Source organism: Macrotis lagotis, chromosome 1 (genome assembly GCF_037893015.1).
Source record: "Macrotis lagotis isolate mMagLag1 chromosome 1, bilby.v1.9.chrom.fasta, whole genome shotgun sequence".
Taxonomy (NCBI): domain Eukaryota; kingdom Metazoa; phylum Chordata; class Mammalia; order Peramelemorphia; family Peramelidae; genus Macrotis; species Macrotis lagotis.
The window spans coordinates 376,965,560-376,984,405 of record NC_133658.1 but is presented as its reverse complement, the minus strand read 5'-3'; the positions used below and the strand labels follow the sequence as shown (position 1 = coordinate 376,984,405).

Below are 18,846 nucleotides of genomic sequence, written 5' to 3'. Positions count from 1 at the left end.
GTGTAGCGAGGAGCTTTCTGAAACACATATGCTGAGTAATAGCAGAACTGCCTACAGTTCCAAGCTGCCACTTCCAACCTGAGGTTTAGTTGAACCAGGGAAACAGGGAGACACCAACTCTAAGGAAAAGTGTACTCCAAATGAACTTCTGTTTTCAGGCCCCATTTATATTCTTTCTATGAAATGTGGTTGTTGTCGCCTCCATAAGCCAAGGGGAGTCTATCTGGATACTTCCACAGAGCTTAAGCCTGACAAGGCAAAGCTCTGTCTATTAGGGGGTCTCTATTTTTCATGCTTGTTGGATATACCACAAACCCTGTCTGACAAGAGGGATGTATCATAATCTAGGAGATAGTAGCAGCCTCAGGCTCAGACAGCCATGGAGGGAAGGACAGGAGGAGGGTTGAGAATATCTCTTTTCTCTGAAACTAATAAAGCTGGCCAGTGAAAAGCTGGCAGATAAGCATGTGTGGTACAGAGGAAAGAACACTGACTGTAGCCAGAAGGGCTGAGTTCAGATCTTGCCTTTCACACTTATTATCTATGTGTCCTTGGGTAAATCACTGGATTTCCTTAGGTTTCAGTTTTCTGGTCTGAAAAATGAAGGGGTTGGACTAGGTGGTCTCTGAGAGTGCTTGAAACTCTAAATCCATAATCCTATTCATGTTCAGAAGATCTCATTGATGGTTTCCATTAGCCCTGAAACTAATTCACAAGTTTGTTTAACTGAACACATGCCTGTGGTCCTTGCTACTGGAGAGGCAGAATTCTGAACTGGTGTCCCCCTTAATTCTGGTGGCAAAATATAATCCACCAGCTGCCTAAAGAAGTGTGAACTAGCCCAAGTTGGAAAGAGAGCAGGTCAATGCTTCCTTGCCAATCAGTAATATGGTCAGGGGGTTGAGTGGCTACTGTACTTCCAGCCTGGGTGACCTTTACACTGATTTGTTTTTTTTGAAAAAACTGAGGCAGATAGTGGTAAAATGATTTGCCTAGAGTCACGCAGATAATCTGAGACTGGATTTGAACTCAAGTCTTGCTGACTCCAGGTCCAGAACTATATCCATTGTGCCACCTAGCTGCCTCAAGACTCAAGATGTATGCTGACCTTATGATATATATATATATATATATACATATATATATGTATATATATATATCCAATATATGTCCATATATATTTGACATGATTGTACATGTCAAAATAACATCAGTGTAAAACAGGGATTCTTAAATGTGTGTGTGTGTGTGTATGTGTGTATGTGTGTGTGTTATAGCTCCTCTGCCAGTTTGATGAAATTATGGTTTTAAGTACATAAAATAAAAAAACATAGCATGATAAAGGAGACCAATTATCCTGAAATCTATAGTTGATACTGAATAAATAATTTGGAGTGAGACAAATCATTTAGTGGGAAGAATTGTGCTTATCAAGGATATTTGATTTCAATACCACATATATGTATACACACATACATAAGCATAAACACTGAATATTCCAGTTGGGAGTTCATTGTATTCAAATTTTCTTCATCTGCATCCAATATATAATAATAATAATAACAATAATAATAATAATAATTCTTGAAAATTCCAATGGGGAGTTTATTGTATTCAAATTTTTTCTTAATTCATATCCAGGGAATTAACAAAATATTTTTTTTAAAACAAGCTAATGGACCCTAGGTTAAGAATTTCTGGTATAAAACTTAAAGCTTTATGAGCCCTCACTGAACATTCAGAAAATACACTGTAAAGAAATTTTATTCCAGTTTTTGCTTGGAGTTATAGCAGCAACCTCCTACATTTGTTTGGTGCTTTATGCTTTTCAAAATACTCTTGCCTGATCTCATTTTATTCTCATGATGAAATTAGGGCAGGGATGCTTATTCTCACTTGATGCAACATAATAATAAAAATAAAAATAATTGCAAATAGTATTTAAGTACTTTAAGTACAGTACTTTAAGATTTGCCACAATATCCTCATTTAATCAGTATAGCAACTCTGTAAGGTAGGTGTTATTATTGTCATATCTGTTTTACAGAAGAAACTGAGGTTGAGAAATTGAATGACTTGCCCAAGATGACACAGCTAGCAAGTGTCTGAGGTAGGATTTGTTTTATGTCATTCTAGGTTCAGTGCCTTGTCTATGGCAACAACTAGCTTCCCACCCCCTCCAGAGGCTCAGAGTTATTCACAAAGATACAGTTGACTGAGGGAAGGCAAAGGCTAGTCAGTCAATTGGTCAACATTTATTTATTAAGCACTAAGTGTATACCTGGCACTGTTAAGCACTTGGGGATATAAAGAAAGACAAAAAAGATCATCCTTGACCTCAAGAAGCTCACATTTGAAACAAGTTTGAGAGTCTCTGGCATCAGCATATAATGATGTGAGCAAACCTGATGGATAAGATCCAGATTGACAAAACAGTTCATCAGGGGGTGATTGCTCAGATTATAAGAAAAGCAAAAACAGCTCTGCAAAAGACTTCTCCACAGGGTTCTTTTAAATAGCCAGCTCCCCAGCAAATTGCAAATGTGAATCAATTTATAACAATGATTCACACATTTTCTGGTAACTCAAATATAGTATAAAGCAAAGCAAATATCTCAAAGTCCATCCAGTCCTCTTTTGGCTCAGGAACCTTTCCAAAGTAACACAGAACCCCTGCCTTCTGTGGGGAACGTCTGTTTTTAGCCCTATCTTCCCTACCCCACCCCATTCTCCCCATCCCTTCTCTTTGAGATTACCTTCACTTAAACATCAGAATGTGAGTTACTGGAGATAAGACTGGGATTATGATTTTTTTCCTGTATCTGAACACAGCACACTACCCGGTAAACTATGTAGTAGTAATATTTAATAAATATTTGATGATTGACTGACTGACCAGATATTCCCCTACCCTACTCTAGTAGGAAAAAATGCAGAGAGGCAGAGAAGTTGTTACTGGAGGTGGAATCTACTTCCTCCAGCCCTTCACATCCCCTTAAACCTCTGGCAGCTAAAGTTGTTTTGACTAAATTCAGGATTTCCAAAAGAAGCTTTCTCCCCCACTTAATAGACAAGCTAGAGCTCAACCATGTCACAGAACAGCCTGGCCTAGGAACTCTTTGAGAAGGAGGGAGTTCAGTTTGAGCTTGGCCAATTAGGATGGCAGCAAAGAGTTTGGCTAGGAGGCTGTGATGGCAAATCCACAGGAGGCCAACACTTCTTAGTGAACAGCGGGGTGCGATCACCTCTGGCCGCCTGTTTCCAGACATCTGAAATGCACCTGTGTGTTTACATTCTCATCTCCTGCCAAGAATGGAGCAGGAAGACTTATTGCTTCACAGGAAACAAGAGCAAGACGGCTTCCCGCTGGGTTTCTGAATAATCATATGGCCTTGGCAGAAACATTGCCATCCTTCACCCCATTCCCTTTCAGCTGGGCTTGGGAGCTTGGAAGTAGCCTTATCAAACCCTTTGTAGTCCTTATTAAATGAAGAATGATATTTACGCCTAGAATAAGCAACCTTTCTCTTAAGTCAGGACCTGATGTAATGAATATTTTTCTAGCTATATAAAAAAAGGACAGACAGCCTGGTATTGGATAGAGAGCTCATCTTGAAGTCAGAAAGTCCTGAGCTTGTTTCCTACCTCATATTTCTGGTAGGTATGTGATCAGAGGCAAGCCTCTTAACCTCTCAGTGCTTCAGGCAACTTTAGAAGACTATAATTTATTTATTTAAAATATTTATCTATCAGCATTCATGAGGGGAGTCCCATTACAATCATAGTTTGATACCAATATAAAGGATAATGAATCATCTTTACTTGGAGAAAAAGCAACATAACAACAACAAAAATTTTGCCTTAATATATTTTCCCCTCTCTGACCCTCAGGGAATTAGAAAAAAGAGTAACTTAATTTCTCAAGCATTAGCAAAACCAGCCCCAACTATCACCCCCCTCAATCTGACTTTTTTCCCAGTATCAGCTAAAACCCTACCTTCCATAAGATGTCTTTCCCTATCTAATGCTTCCTTCCTTCTATTGATTATTTCCAATGTATTCCATTTACATCTTATTTGTAAATCCTTGTTTGAATGTTGTCTACTCACGAGCTCTTTGAAGAGACTGAACTTTTAACTTTTCTTTGTAATCCTAGGGCTTAGTAAGTCTGGCACATTTGTTGTTGTTGTTCAATTGTGTCCATTTCTTCATAACATTGTGGACCACAGCATGCCAGTTCTGCCCATGAGGTTTTCTTGCATACTGCAAGTGGTTTGCCATTTCCTTTTACAATTCATTTTACAGATGGGGAAACTACGACAAACAGGGTAAGTGACCTGCAGGGGGTCCCAAAGCTAGTAAGTATGTTTGAACTCAGGTCTTCCTGACTCCAGGTCTGGCACCGTTTCCACTGTATGTGACACTTCTCAAATTGTTATCTAGGCTTCTAGATTTTGTCTATTAGCCTTGCAGACCACCAGTGAAATATTCTGGCTAGGGCCCAGAGCTCTCTCTACTCACATCTTCCTCAGGTTGGGCAGCTTCTTGAAGATCCCAGTGGCTTCCAGCATAGAGATTTCATTGTCATTTAGTCGTCTGGAAGTAAAGCAAGAGAGAAGGAAATGAGGTATTAGAATAAGTGACTTCCATTGCTCCCACCCCTAGAAGACCTGTGACCTTCACTGAGATAATGTCATAGAACTCCATATGCCCATAGTCCCTGAAACCCTACAGAACTCTGAAGACATAACTGAGTAGAGTCACTGGAGGAGAAGAAAAATCATCACTGTCTATCCATTTCCATCAGGAATCATTCTTGGACTATGAAAAGTTGTCCTTTTTTGTTTACCAAGTAATATATTACTGTGTACAATTATTTCAGTACCTAAACTCATTATATTCATTTAGATATTCATTGGACAAATGTACTACGTGTATAGAACACAGTGTTAGGTGTTAGAGGAATAATATAATAAAAATTCCATTTATAGATCACTTTAATCTTTATAAAGTGCTTTATCAATGTGATCTCATTTGATCCTCACAATGGTCCTGCATTGTAGATGCTGCTATTATCCTCTTTTTACAGTTGAAGAAACTGTGGCTGACAGACGTAAAATGACTTGCTTAGGGTCATGCAGATAATCTAAGATTGGATTTGAACTCAGGTCTTGCTGACTCTAGGCCCAGAGCTGTATCCATTGTGTCACCTAGCTGCCTTAAGATGTATGCTGACCACATGATGATTATATGGTTGTACATGTCAAAACTATATCATATTGGTCATTGTCATGGGGAGGGGAAAAGGAAGAGAGGGAAGTGGAAAAATGTAGAACTGGGAAGCTTATATTTTTTAACATATGACCACGGAATGTTATTTGTAATGTGCTGTTATGGTCAGAAAAAGACATACCTCTAATTATCAAACATAGGATAGATGCTGAAAATTATCTTTGTATGTAGTTGAAAAAAATGAAAGAAAATGGCATCCAACAAAAAGATGTATACTAAATTTCTCAAAGTTTACATTCTGGTAAAGGAATAAGCATGCACTTACAACAAGAACTAAGACAAAAGAGAGAGGTGAAGTGGAGCAGTGGTTAGAGGGCTGGCTTTGTAATCAGAAATGCTTCTGATCCCCCCTCCCCCTCCCCAACACACACGTTTTTGGACCACCCAATTAAGACCACCTCTTAGTGCTGCAAGCACCTGTCTGATACTTTTAGTTATGGACGAATAAAGCTACATACACAGGTGCAGCAAGTTTCTACACCTGAATTGATGAGATCATAGGTACAGAATAAAGACAAAAACAATACAAAATAATGAGTGTATAAAACGAAAATGCTTGATAGGAGGTCTGAAAGGAGAAAGGTTATGCCTGCCTTTGGAGCAGGAAGTCAAGGAAGACTTTATGGAAAAGGTGTTATTTGATGTGAGCTTAAAAAATTGGGGAGCATATAACTAGGAAAAAGGTAAATGGAGACATAGGAAATGGGGCACAGTGAAAACATAAATCTCACATTTTTTTAATGCTTTACAGTCATCCTCTCATTTGCTAGCAGGTGGAATAGTGGATAAAGTGCAAGACTTGGAATCAAGAAGACAAGTTCAAATCTTGCTTCATGCACTTATCGGTTATATGATCCTAGGCAAGTCACTTCTTATGCATCTTAGTTTCCTTATCTGTTAAGTAGGGATAATGAAAGCATCTATCTCCTAAATGAGTGAACATACATAAAACTCTTTAGAAAGCTAAAAGTGTTTATATAAATGCTAGCTATTATTAATATGGGAACCATTATTAACATGGTTACCATTTTACATATAAAAAATGGAAAGCCAAGTAAGTGAGGTAACTTGCCTATTGTCAAGTGGCTAATAAGAGGCTGCAGGCCAGATTTCAAACTGAAGTTTTTCTGTGCTCTTTTGACCACACCACATGTATATATTTAAAATATTCCAGGCCACCCACCACTTCTCTGAGTTGCCTCCCTCCCTTTTGGCAATGAGAAAATAATTTTTTAATATATGCCCAAGGAATGCTATTTATAATGTACTGTTTATGGCCAGAAAAAAGAAATACCTCTAATTATCAAAGACATTTTGGACACTGTAATTACAGTTTGTCCACTGATGCCTTCATTAGCATAAATTATTTAAGAAAATACTTTTAGTATACTCTTCCTACTTCTCTGGCCTTCTCTCACTTCACCCTCCCCTTAAATGTTTCAATGCAATGGCAATGGCCTCCTTGTTGTTTCTGGAACAAGTCTCTCCATCCCCCAACTTCAGGCAATTTTATTGGTTATCACTCTTCCCTAGTGTTCACTCTCATCTCTGTCACCTGGATTTCTTCAAATCTTAGCTGAAAAATCTTCCTTTCTTCAAGAAGCCTTTTCTGGTTCCCCTTAATGCTAGCATCTACCCTCTGACATTACCTTCTATCTACCTATAATATCTTGCATATACATAGCTGTTTCTATGTTTTTCCTTCATTTGAATGTGAGCTCCTTGAAGGCAGGGACTAGGTTTTACCTTTCTTTGTATCATCAAAGCTTAGCATAGTGTCTGGCAAAAAAAAATAGGTTCTACAAATGTTTGATGACTATTGACTGTTTAACCATTTTAGCAGTTTCATAGGATGATCTTCTGGATCATAGTTATGATCTCTGTCTTTTCTAGGTGCAACCCTCTAGTCTCAGGACTTGGTCAGGTGTCCATCAATAGCAGTGGAACACTCATGATTCAACAGGGCCTACAGTTTGCTAATCTAATTATCTTTTTATTTTATTTTTGTACAAATGATGTTCTTTTTATACATTACTAAAATATTCTTGTTTAAGAGTAAACATAATACCCCATCCCCTCCCAAATATAGACCCTCATGAGCAATAAAGTAAAGGAAAGAGGAAAAAAATTAAACTTTAAATTAAAAAAATAATAATAGGGGCAACTAGGTGGCATAGTGAATGGAGCACTGGCCCTGGAGTCAGGAGCACCTGAGCCCAAATCTGGCCCCCGACACCCAACAATCAACCAGCTGTGCGACCCTGGGCACAGCTTGCTAGTCCATAGGAGAGATAATGATACTGGTAATCACAGAGGGCCTGGGCCTATCAGAAGACTTACAGGTCAGTCACATATTCTGGAATGTGGCTGGGGATCCGGACCAATTTCTGGTTGGAGCAGTCCACGATGGTGCCTTCACAGCGACACTTCTCAGGACACACAAGGTCCATGAAGCAATCCCCACTGAACTTGTTCCGATAGTCCTCAGAACCTGGGCAGGAAGCAGAATAGGGCTCACATCAGCTTCACATATACCCCACACATAGGTGACAGGAAAGAATGGGAAGAAAGGAAGAAAAAAAGGGAGTAGCCTGCTGCACTAGCCTGTTCACAGATGTTCTCTCTTGTCTAGAGACTGATTCCCTAGATTTAAATTCCCTAAGGGCAGGGTCTATCTTTTGCTTCTTTTTTCTATCTCTAGTAATTAATAAATGTTGACTGATTGATTCAGCAAAGTGTAGCAGGACAAGCATTAGACTAGAAGGAGCCATCCTAGGCCCAGCTTTTCCACTTCTTAGTTGTCTGACCTCGGAGCAAGTTGTTTTCCCTATCTCTGGGTTTCCTTGTCTTTGAAATGAGGAGATTGGACTAGACTAGATAATCTCTAAATTCTCTTCTTGCTCCAATATTTTGGATAAAAATTATTTATAGACTTTTCTGATATTTTCTGCTGCATCTCCCCTCCTCAGTTTTTTTTTTTCTGGTATCAATTATTTAGAGATAAATACATAGGCATACTTTTCACTTTCATATTTTCACTCCTAGTCTCAAGGATCAAAATTTTTAAAAAGTAGTCAAGAAATCGGGAGTACTTTGTAACTATTGCAGTGAAATCTCACTAATTCAGATGAACTGGGGTAGGGGGTAGGACAGATTAGAATTTTTAAGTATTTTAAAGAAATTAATTTTAATTCCATTGAGATACATAGGAAGCTAGAAATGAACTAAAGATACACTATCTTTGAGAGGCTTTTAGAACTACTGTAATACTGAGCAAGAATTATTTGTGATTTTTTATATGAAGCTTCAAATTTGTGATTTTTTTTTTACTTTGCATGAGTACTTTTGAAGTATCCAAGGACTTAAAAACAGTACATTTTAAAATGTAGTTTAAAAGTTTCTTGATCAATCCTATTTATACTAGCAACTTAGTAAAACCTTTATTAACAAAACAAAGGTAAGTGTGTTAGGTCATCTAATAAATGACTACGAATGTGAAATTAGTGATGACTGAAGTAGCTTTGATCTATTTTGGGTGATGCTTAGGATGACCGGGATAACCTTTCTTACTCCTTAGCTTTCCTTTAGTCACATTTCAATTGATTCTTAGGTAGCAGGCATTTTGCCTAAAATGGATGCAGTTCTGGGGACTGTTTGTCCCAGTCTGTCTGATGCAGAAAGTCCACAGAAAAAAAGCATATGAGCTTCCACACTGTCAAGGTATTCTGTCTCAATGTATTAGGCAAATTGGCTGCCCAGGGCTCTCTAGTTCTTTCCCCCTGACTATACTGACTAGGCTGATTTTTCCCTAGACACTTTGGCTTATGGAGTTCCAGACGGAACCTCATTTTGCAATTCCTTGCCAAGTAACTTGTTCTCTTTTGACGGGTCCATGATTAGAAGTAAAGCAGCATTCCATTTCATTTATGAAAGTGTTTATAATGGAATTTTTGAACCAAGATATCTGAGCTACTGATCAAAGGATGGCAGAGAGAGCCAGACAAGGTATATAATTTGCTTTACAACAATTAGAGAACTAAAAAAGGCGGGGGGGGGGGGTGTCACTGAGTAGAAGATAGCTTTTGAGGATAGTAGACAATTAAATGCATTTTCATCATATTCAAAGGAAGACCAATTTGTATCTAGCAAGAGCCTTCTCCATAATGTGGCTAGATTAGAACAGACATATCTCTGTGACAAATATATTAACCCATTTTAATAGAGTAATCTTGAATTAGAAATACTGAATTTATCTATTATTCTTAGCTTTCTTTTTTCCTTCTTCCCTTTCTTTCATTCTTTTTCCTTGCTGTTGCTGCAATTGTGGTTGTTAGTAATAAAGACTGGATTGGAATGTGATCTTTATATGTGTAGGACAATTGTTAATAAAAGTATATGCAATCTAAGTCTTCCTAGCCCAGACCGGGCTTGAAATGCAGGCCCTGTCACTTCGTATTTCATTACTGGACTACCCAGAGCACCTTAGAACGATTTGTTAGACCTGATGATTATAGCTACCAAAAAAAAGTATTTTTAACTTTTCCAGAGCTTTAAAAGTCAGTGGCAATCTCAATGCAGATTTGTCACTGCCAGAATTATTTAGGAGGAGAGGGCTAACTCCAGGAAGGCAGTCTCCTCCTCATCAGGGGCATTTGGAATGAAGAATTCTTGGAGGCTTTTGAGCAAGGCTATAAAACTCCACTTGAAATGGGCCTTAAGAGAGCTGATGTCATCTTGGCCCTGGGCCTCTTCTCCATCACCCCCCCCCCCCCAGCCCTAGCCTCTTCCCTCCCAGCAGGCAGCTCTGAACAACATTTGTGTGATCTGGTTGGGAGGGAGGAACCTAAAACCTTTAATAAGGAGAGGCAGGGGAGAATCCACATTTTTCCATCGGTAACACAATTGTATTATTAATTCCTGCTCTGGCGATGTTCTCCAGGAGGGGCACACATATAGGGAATAGGACATTTGCATGATTTCCTTGCCAGCAGCAGTTTGGAATCCCTCTCCCTGAATATAGGGCTAACATGCTAAGTGGGGCACCATCAAGGCTGCTCCCTTAATGATGTGTGCTTTCTGTTCACCCCTGGATAACAGTTATAGAAAGGAAAGTCAGTGTCCCATTGGAGTTGCTGAAAACCTCTATCTGGGCAGATGAACTCAATAGAATATCTGGGACATCTTTGAACAATTAACTCTTATGTCAAAGGCTGGTACAGATCATTCCCAAACTACTTTAGGATTCTTTTCCCCTTCCCTTTGCTTCTCTCCCCCCACCCCAACCCCAGTCACAGATGAGGTGGCTGAAAGAAAAAGAAACAGAGAGAGAGAGAAGGGACTCAGGACAAAAAGATAATGGGGAAGAAGGAAAGTCTGCAGGGTTTTGTCAGTTAAAGAGAGTTATCTGGACAAGCACGCGGTCAGAAGTGATGAATAGCACACACAGAGCTTTGCCAGGCATTCAAACCCATCCATTAGTCTGCAATGGCAGAGGGAATCAGACGCCAGTAACCTGATAACATTTACTATTTTACTAGAAGCCTGGTGATCACTTGGGCAGGTGGCTGCCCTATTAAGTTATTCCCATCAGAGAATCTAATGCACACCCTAACCATCTGCCCATAAGGCTCAGTTAAATGACTATGGCTTTCTGGCTATGCACTATTTTTTCAGGACCAAAATGGACAGAGCACTTTAAGGTCCAAATGATTGAAGGGGCAAGATTCTTCCCTTCATTGTAAACAATCCCTCTCAGCACAGAGAGAATGGCAGCAATGGAGGGGATCATAGTTTGTTTTCTCCATTTCAAGAGGAAACGGAACTCACAGGTTTCTTTTTGAAGCTATTATTCACAAAGGTATTGATGTAACTTTTGCTAGAGGGGGAAATCCATTTGAACTGTCTACATTGTCTACAAAATTTCCATTCTATGATGTTAGACTTTGAGAGAGGGCCATGATATTTAAACAATCACCTTTTCAATTTTTACTGCTCTTACATTAATGGTCAATAGGACTGACTTCTGCACTGCAAACCACTCAGAATCATGATGATGCATACATTGGAACACAGGCTGGGAGCCTAAGTCCTGAACATTGGATTGGGAGGGAATAACAACATGGAGTTCAGAGGCAGAACCAGAGTATCATATATGGGGAGATTAGATGGCTACAGAGATTCCTTCTCACTCTCACATTCACTAATTGTTTTAAATTTCATTTCTGTTAATTATTATCTTTGAGAATACTGGAGTCTGCTGCTAATTGTTAGCTGCATGACCTTGCAAAGGTCACTTTTTTGGGACAGAGTTTCCATCTACATAAATAGACTGAGGAGATAATTTCTAAGATCTGGGTCCATTCTCCATGGAGGTAGCTTTCACAGTTTATAATGTATTATTATAGAGTGAGTAGGATTAAGTGGTGGTAATAGGGGTTGAGAGATGAGAAACAAAGTCTGTCTCCGTATTGAAAAAGAAGACATTCTGGTGGATTCCCACTAGGGAATCTGTGTTTGAAAGGGAAAAAAATCCCTAACGGGGCAGCCTAGACTTTGGGTCCTCCTATCCTGTTACTCAAGTCTTCGAAGCTGTGGGTAAATGCTGAGCAACATAAGACTTGGGTCTAGGACCTGATCAAAGTTGCTTCCTTCACCTTAAGTCTTCGGATCCTGCTAAATTGCTCATCTTATTAAATAAAGTTCTGCCCATTATTTCTTACCCTATAGATTGAGGAACGTCAGGAGTCATTTTTTCCTTTGGCAAAGCTATCCTGGGATAAACATTTTGGGATGAGGATTTTCTCATGAAACAATGGAACATATGCGAGGATTGGGAAAAGGACATACAGTATCTCTCCTTTTTTGTCCCTTTAAGGGAGAGTCAGAATACTCCAAGTTGATAGAGGATCCCAGTTAATTTGAGAGTTTCTTGGCTCAGAGTGACTCTTCTTTCCTTTCCCCTAAGAAGAGGAAAAAAAGGACAAACTCCTTAGGATTCCTTCTTCCATGCTAGGATCCTGAGGACCTGCCTTGTTGAAGTGGTTTAGAAACTTGGATTCGAGTCTTAGTCTTTGGCACGGATTCGCTGTGAGGTCTTGGACGCACACACACACATCCACCTCTCTGTTGCCCACTTTTCCTACCTACAGAATAATTCCCACCCTCCCTTCCCTCCCCACTTCATAAGAGTACAGAGTAAACAGCGGCACTTGGAAGGGCCCCGTTGCTGCGGTGCCCCCATTTCCTCGGTTCATCCTTCGAGTCCCCTCCAGGGCCGAGCCCCGGTTGGTGGAAGGGTGGATGGTGGCTAGGCGGCCAGGCCCGGGCCATCCTGGCTGCGGCCGGGCTCCGGCGGTGGAGACGGCATTCCCAGCGATGCTCCGGAGAGAGGAGAAGAGAAGAGTCCGGGGCTGGGCGGAGGAGCAGCAGCAGCAGCAGGAGGAGGAGGAGGAGGAAGAGGCGGAACAGGCGCCGGGCCATGCTGCAGAAAAGCACGGAGCTTTCCGCGGTGCTTGACAGAACCATGTTCTGTTTCTATCGTTCCACCACATGGTTAGATCAAGCACAAAGGAAAGCCTCGTGGCAGTAGAGTCAAGGTTAGGCAGCAGTCACAGAGAGGAGAGCAGCGCTCAGCTCAGAGGAAGCAGCGGAGAGGAAGCGCGGGCGGGCCGCCGCGGCTGCCCGGGCTCGGACGCCCGGCCTGTCGGTGCGTCCATCGGAGGAGGCTCCGCCGAAGGCTTCCCGGGCCGCCCCCTCTCCGCCTGGCGCGGGGGGAGCCCGGCCGGGCTGCACAGAGGTGGCGGCGGGCTATGGAGGCTTGTTAGACGCACACACTTGGAAGTTTGGGGTCGACCTCCATCCCTCCCCCGGGGCATGACTGAGCCGGCTGCTTGGGGGCCTGGGTACCTCACAGCCTCTGGACTGAATCTTTGACACCCCCTCCCCCACACTGAAACTATTTATGAATGAGATGAAAAAGAAACTGAGCAGCAGGAGTGGTTTCCAAATTTCATAGATAGTGAGACCCCCCCCCATCCCCTTGTGTGATAGCAGCAAATGCTTCCCTATCAACTCCTCTTTTCACATAAAACAATACACATTTCCCAAAAGAAACACTCTGACAGTAAAAATCTGGTAACTAGAAATGAACAAATGACATACCACTCGGTTTCCTACTTTTCCTAACTGTGAAATTATTCCCTGGTTTCCTTACCTCACAGGAATACAGAGTAGGGAAGCCAGGCAATTCACATGAATGGCACTTGAAAAGTGAAATGTGCTCTCTCAATAAGTGGTCCCATTACTATTGACAACGATTAGCTAATTCATTTTATCATTTCACCCTTCAATTCCTCCCCAGGGCTATGCCAGATTCTTCCTAGATAAACTGTTGTCTCATCCCTTCTAAGTTCAGAGGTCTCCCTGAAACCATTATGGAGATCTCACCATTATTTTACAATATTTTCCTGTCTTCCTCCAGATCAATTGGAAGCATGGGACCGGGAGAGAAGTGGTATTGCAAAGTAACACTGGAAGGCAGACCAGGTTCTTCAGTATCATGAGATAGATCTTTAGAGTAAAGATAATTGATTTTTATTTGGACTCAACAGGCACATTTGTTCTCAAACTCTGTCTTTTGTGGGATGTCACCTCTGGTCCACAGTACTATCTAGGGGCTTTTTAATTTCCAATAAAGAACTGATGAAGGAAAGAAAATAGACTAACCATTTGAAAGTAGAGAGACTTAGAAGATTTAGAGTTAAAGGGCTTTTAAGATCATCTTGTTCAAGATGTCCTCATATTGCAGAGGAGGAGGATGAGGCTCATCAAGGGCAAGAGATTTGTCCAAGATAAAAAACAAATGTAACAGACTTAGGATTTGAGGCCAGATTCTTAGATTCTAAAACCTGGTTCTGGATTTTGTTGTTGTTATTGTTGTCTGTGTGTGTGTGTGTGTGTGTGTGTGTGTGTGTGTGTGTGTGTGTACATGCATTGTTCCAGGCACTGGAAGTCACTGTTAAAAGCACTACCCAGAAGTGATGGAGTCATTAAGGGTTTACTTGGTCTCTGCAAGCATATTTGTAGCTATTCAGGGTCTATTCCCATGGGGTTCTTCTTCTTAGAAGATACTCTCCTCCACTTGACTCTATCATTAGATTTGAAATTTTTACAAATGAAATTAATTTTCTCTGTGGAGATAGGGTCTGACAAAGACTGCCTGAAAAGGCTCTCTCTCTTGGGGACTGCCTCATCCAGGCATTGTTCCTTAGAAGTCCTGGCAGATTGGGGTTATCATTGGAGAAGCCCCCCACTTCTTTGTTTATTCGCACATAGGAGAAAAATCAGGCCTCTAGAAAGTCCAGACTCACTAAAATAGAGCTTTGGAGGTAAACCTTCCTCAGGCCTGGCTTTATCTTGGTCTGTGATTCTCACAGGGAAAAAAGATCTAGAGCTGAATGGAACTTCAGATGCCATTTCCTCCAGCCTCCTAATTTTACATATAAAGAAACTGAGGGAGGTTGAGGGATTTGTTCAAGGTCAAACAGATGGTAAGCATCAGAGACAACTTTGAAATTCCACATAAATGTGGAAATTCTTGGGTCATATCACTCTAAATTCAGCATCTCAAGGAGAGAGAAGAGAGCAAGACATCCAGGCAAAAATCCTTCTCTTAACCTGATCAAACCTTATCATCTCATCTTACTTCTATTTTTTGATCTCCCCCTTGAAGAAAAAAAGAATAGTAGATTATACTGGTGAGAGCACTAATCAAGGAGTTAGAAGACCTGGGTTCTAATTCTAGCTTTGAATCTTGTGGTGTGGCCTTGGGCAAGCTCCATCTCTTTCCTTTCCCTCTTCTGAAAAATGAAGGGGATAAATCTAGATAGTATAGTATTGATAGTCTCTTCTCTTCCTGCTCTATTATACTGGGTTCCACTGGAATCATTTTACTATTTGTGTTTTGCAATAATTAGCCTCCAAACTGGGTAGACCCAAGGAAGGTATCATCACATTTTTTTTCCACAAACCTAATATTATTTCATATACATGCCTATTCCAGCAGATTGAATTAAAAACCAGAATCTGATAATATGCTGCTTACAAAAACTCATTTGAAGCAGAGAGATACAGTAAAGGTAAAAGGTTGGAGCAAAATATATTTTGCTTCAGTTGAAGTGAAAAAAGCAGGGGTAGCAATTGTTATCTCAGACAAAGCAGCTGCAAAAAGAGATCTCATTAAAAGAGATAAAGAAGGCAACCATATCCTCCTAAAAGGTTCCATTTCAATACTAAATATGTATGCACCAAGTGGTCTAGCATCCAAATTCTTAGAGGAGAAGTTGAATGAGTTACAGGAAGACATAGCAAAACTCTACTGGTGGAAGACCTCAACCTCCCGCTCTCAGATTTAGATAAATCTAACCATAAAATTAACAAGAAGAAAGTTAAGGAGGTAAACAGAATGTCAGAAAACCTAGACATGATAGACCTTTGGAAAAAAGTTTAATGGGGATAGAAAGGAATATACTTTTTTTCCCTGCAGTTCATGACACTTACACATATACATACCTATTCCACAGAGAAAAAACAATAATCAGCAGACAGTTTTTTAATGCAACATATATTATTCTAGGAATAGCTTTTAGGATCTCTCCCAGCCAGACCATGCTTTTCAGAAGAGCTTAATCCAATGCCTAGATTATACAATCCACCAGTATTTGCCTCTAACCTGATATTGGCCCCAGGCATCGGATGCTGCTGATATTGAGAAGCAGAGATGAGACAGCTAGAAAACCAGATGTGGCCCAGCCAGAGAATGGCTTTCCAAGTTTCAAAAGCAGAACTCTAATTGGGTTTTAATTAAATCACCCATCTTTTCAATAGGGGAGCTTTTAGGGCAAAGTAAAACAAAGAGTTATTATCTGCCAAACTTAATATCTGTCACTTGCCTTTTTTTTCCTTCCAGTGTCTCCCAGAAACCAGATAATTTCAGACACAGGGCTTCCTATACCATAAGAATAGTGTTGTCTTAAGAATATATAAGAATAGTATCTTCTCCTATTCTCTGATTTCTGAATACATTGGTTTTAGGGGTAGTGAAGTCACCCAAGGACTCTTTCTCTTATTTTGTTGTTGTCAAGGTGTCTTTCTTTTCCTCTCTTTCCCTCTTTCTTTCTTCCCATCTATTACAATATCTGCAATGTCCAAACTGAATATTTCCAGAGGGCTTTTTCTATTGAGGGTATATAAAATCGTGTTCATTAAAAGCCTAATAAACATCAATCTGTTAACTGAAGAGGTTGGTTAGGTTTTTAGGCTGCTGTGTCTTCTTGTTACATATAGGACCTTAAACCTGCAGGGTCCTCCTGAACCTCCCAAACTCCTAGCTCAATTTAGGGGTATCTCAATTGTGCATACATAAACTATATCAGATTACTTGCTATCTTAGGGTAGGGGGAAGGAAGGGTGGGAGAGAGAAAACTTTACAAAAACGAATGTTGAAAACTATCTTTAAATATGAAAAAATAAAAAAAAACTTTTAAAAAGTGGGAGATGTCTTCTTTGGGAGAAATGTTCAGCCTTCTAGTCTCCAGCAACTTGAACTTTTTATTTAATCAGCAGCTAGGTGTGGACAGTCTCCTCCATTTCCCCTTCTCTTGCTTTCTTAGTCTCACCATTAACAATATGACTGCTCATTATCAACTCTCCTAGAAAGGAGAGGCAGACAGAAGAAGGTAAAATTCAAATATGATAGGCCAGAGCCAGTCTGTTCTGTTTCCTTTTTAGCAATTATAGTGTAAAAGTCTGAGGAGAGAATGAATGGGCAATGGATTTATTTCTCAGACTTGACTTCTCCCTGCTGCCTGCCACCCTTTCTCCTGTCCCTTACATAATTAGGAATTAGTGACACCTAATTTTTTTTTACATAGGAAAGAATCTCAGATTTTGCAAGTTGGAAGGGACCCCACTGACCATCTAGTTTAACATCTATCTAAAAGGAATCTTCTACTAATATACTGGGCAAATGATTACTTAGCTTCTGCTTGTGAGCCTTCCTAGAGGGACCCACTCCCTGCTAAGACAGACTATTCCACTTTTGGACACTTGGAATAGTGAGGAAACTTTTCTGGTTATCAAATCTAAATGTGCATTTTTGCAATGTCCACTCACTGCTTCTGGTTCTGTCTTCTGGGGCCAAAGAGAACAAGTGGAATCCCTTTTGCATATGACAGTCCTTTAAATCTTTAAATCTTTTTTAACGTGTCAAATCTTTTTAAATAATCCTCATATGATATGAACTCAAGGTCCTTTGTCATTCTATTTACCCTCCTGTCTGAATGCTTTCCTGCTTATATGTTCAGTCATTTTTTTCAGTCATGTCCGACTCTTCATGACTCTATTTGGGGTTTTCTTGGCAAAGATACTAGTTTGTCATTTCATTCCTCAACTCATTTTATAGATGAGGAAACTGAGGCAAACAGCTTTAAGTGATTTGTCAGGGTCATATAGCTAATAAGTATCTGAGGCTGAATTTGAGCTCAGAAACTCCAGGTCTGATACTCTATCTACTGTACTACCTAGCTACTCTGCCAGTTTATCATGGCCCTTAAATTGTGACAGAAACAGGATACAGAGGAATATCATTTCTATGTAGCTATAAACTATGCCTCTCTTAATGCTGCCCAAGACTGCACTAAGTTTTTTGGTGACCACATCAAACTACTGATTTATATTAAATTTGTAGTTCCTTAAGACCCTGATATCATTTTCAGACAAACTATTGTCTCATCATGTTTCCCATATTGTACTTGTGAAGTTGATTTTTTGAACCTCAGATTAAGACTTTACATTTATCCCTCATAAATTTCATCTTATTTACCCTAGTGCTCTAGCCTGTCAAGATCTTTTTGGATCCTGACTTTGTCATCCATTTGTGCTAACTCTCCATGCCAGCTTTATGGTATGATAAGAGTGTCTTTATCCAGATCACTGATAAAAAGTTCCACAGCACTGATCCTAGGGCCCTCCTCCTCTGGAGACTTCTTGATAATTTGACATTGAACTATTAATGATTACTTTTGGAGTTTGCCATTTAACTTTTTCTAAATTCATTCTGGTGTACTGTCATCTAGTCAATATCTCTCCAGTTTTTTTCTGCAAGGAAAAGTATGAGATATTTTAATAAATGCCTTACAAAAAATCTAGATAAACTATATTGGCAGCATTCCCCCACATCTTCTAATTTAGTAACCCTGTCAAAAAAAGAAAAGTGTCATTATGGTAGGGTTCATTTTTTTAAAAAATTTATTTAAGGCAATGGGGCTAAGTGAGTTGCCTGAGATCACACAATTAGGCAATTTGAACTCAGGCCCTCCTGACTCCAGCGCTGCTCCAGGATCCAATCTTTTTTTGTAAATTTTATTTATTTAAGACAATGGGGTTAAGTGACTTGCCCAAGGTCACATGGCTGAGGCTAGATTTGAACTCAGGTACTCCTGACTCCAGGGCCGGCACTCTATCCACTGGGCCACCTAGCTGCCCCTTCAGGGTCCA

The 18,846-nt window shown here is 40.1% G+C and overlaps 1 protein-coding gene across 1 annotated transcript in view; it reads right to left on the bottom strand.

Moving 5' to 3' along the window:
- Positions 1 to 18,846, bottom strand: part of SLIT3 (slit guidance ligand 3) — an 805,773-nt gene that overhangs the window by 103,866 nt on the left and 683,061 nt on the right. Inside the window, exons 15-16 of the mRNA XM_074204955.1 lie at positions 7,633 to 7,783; positions 4,522 to 4,596 (exon numbers count right to left, since the gene is read on the bottom strand). Of these exons, the coding sequence (XP_074061056.1) occupies positions 4,522 to 4,596; positions 7,633 to 7,783 (226 nt within the window). The remainder of the gene's footprint in view (positions 1 to 4,521; positions 4,597 to 7,632; positions 7,784 to 18,846) is intronic.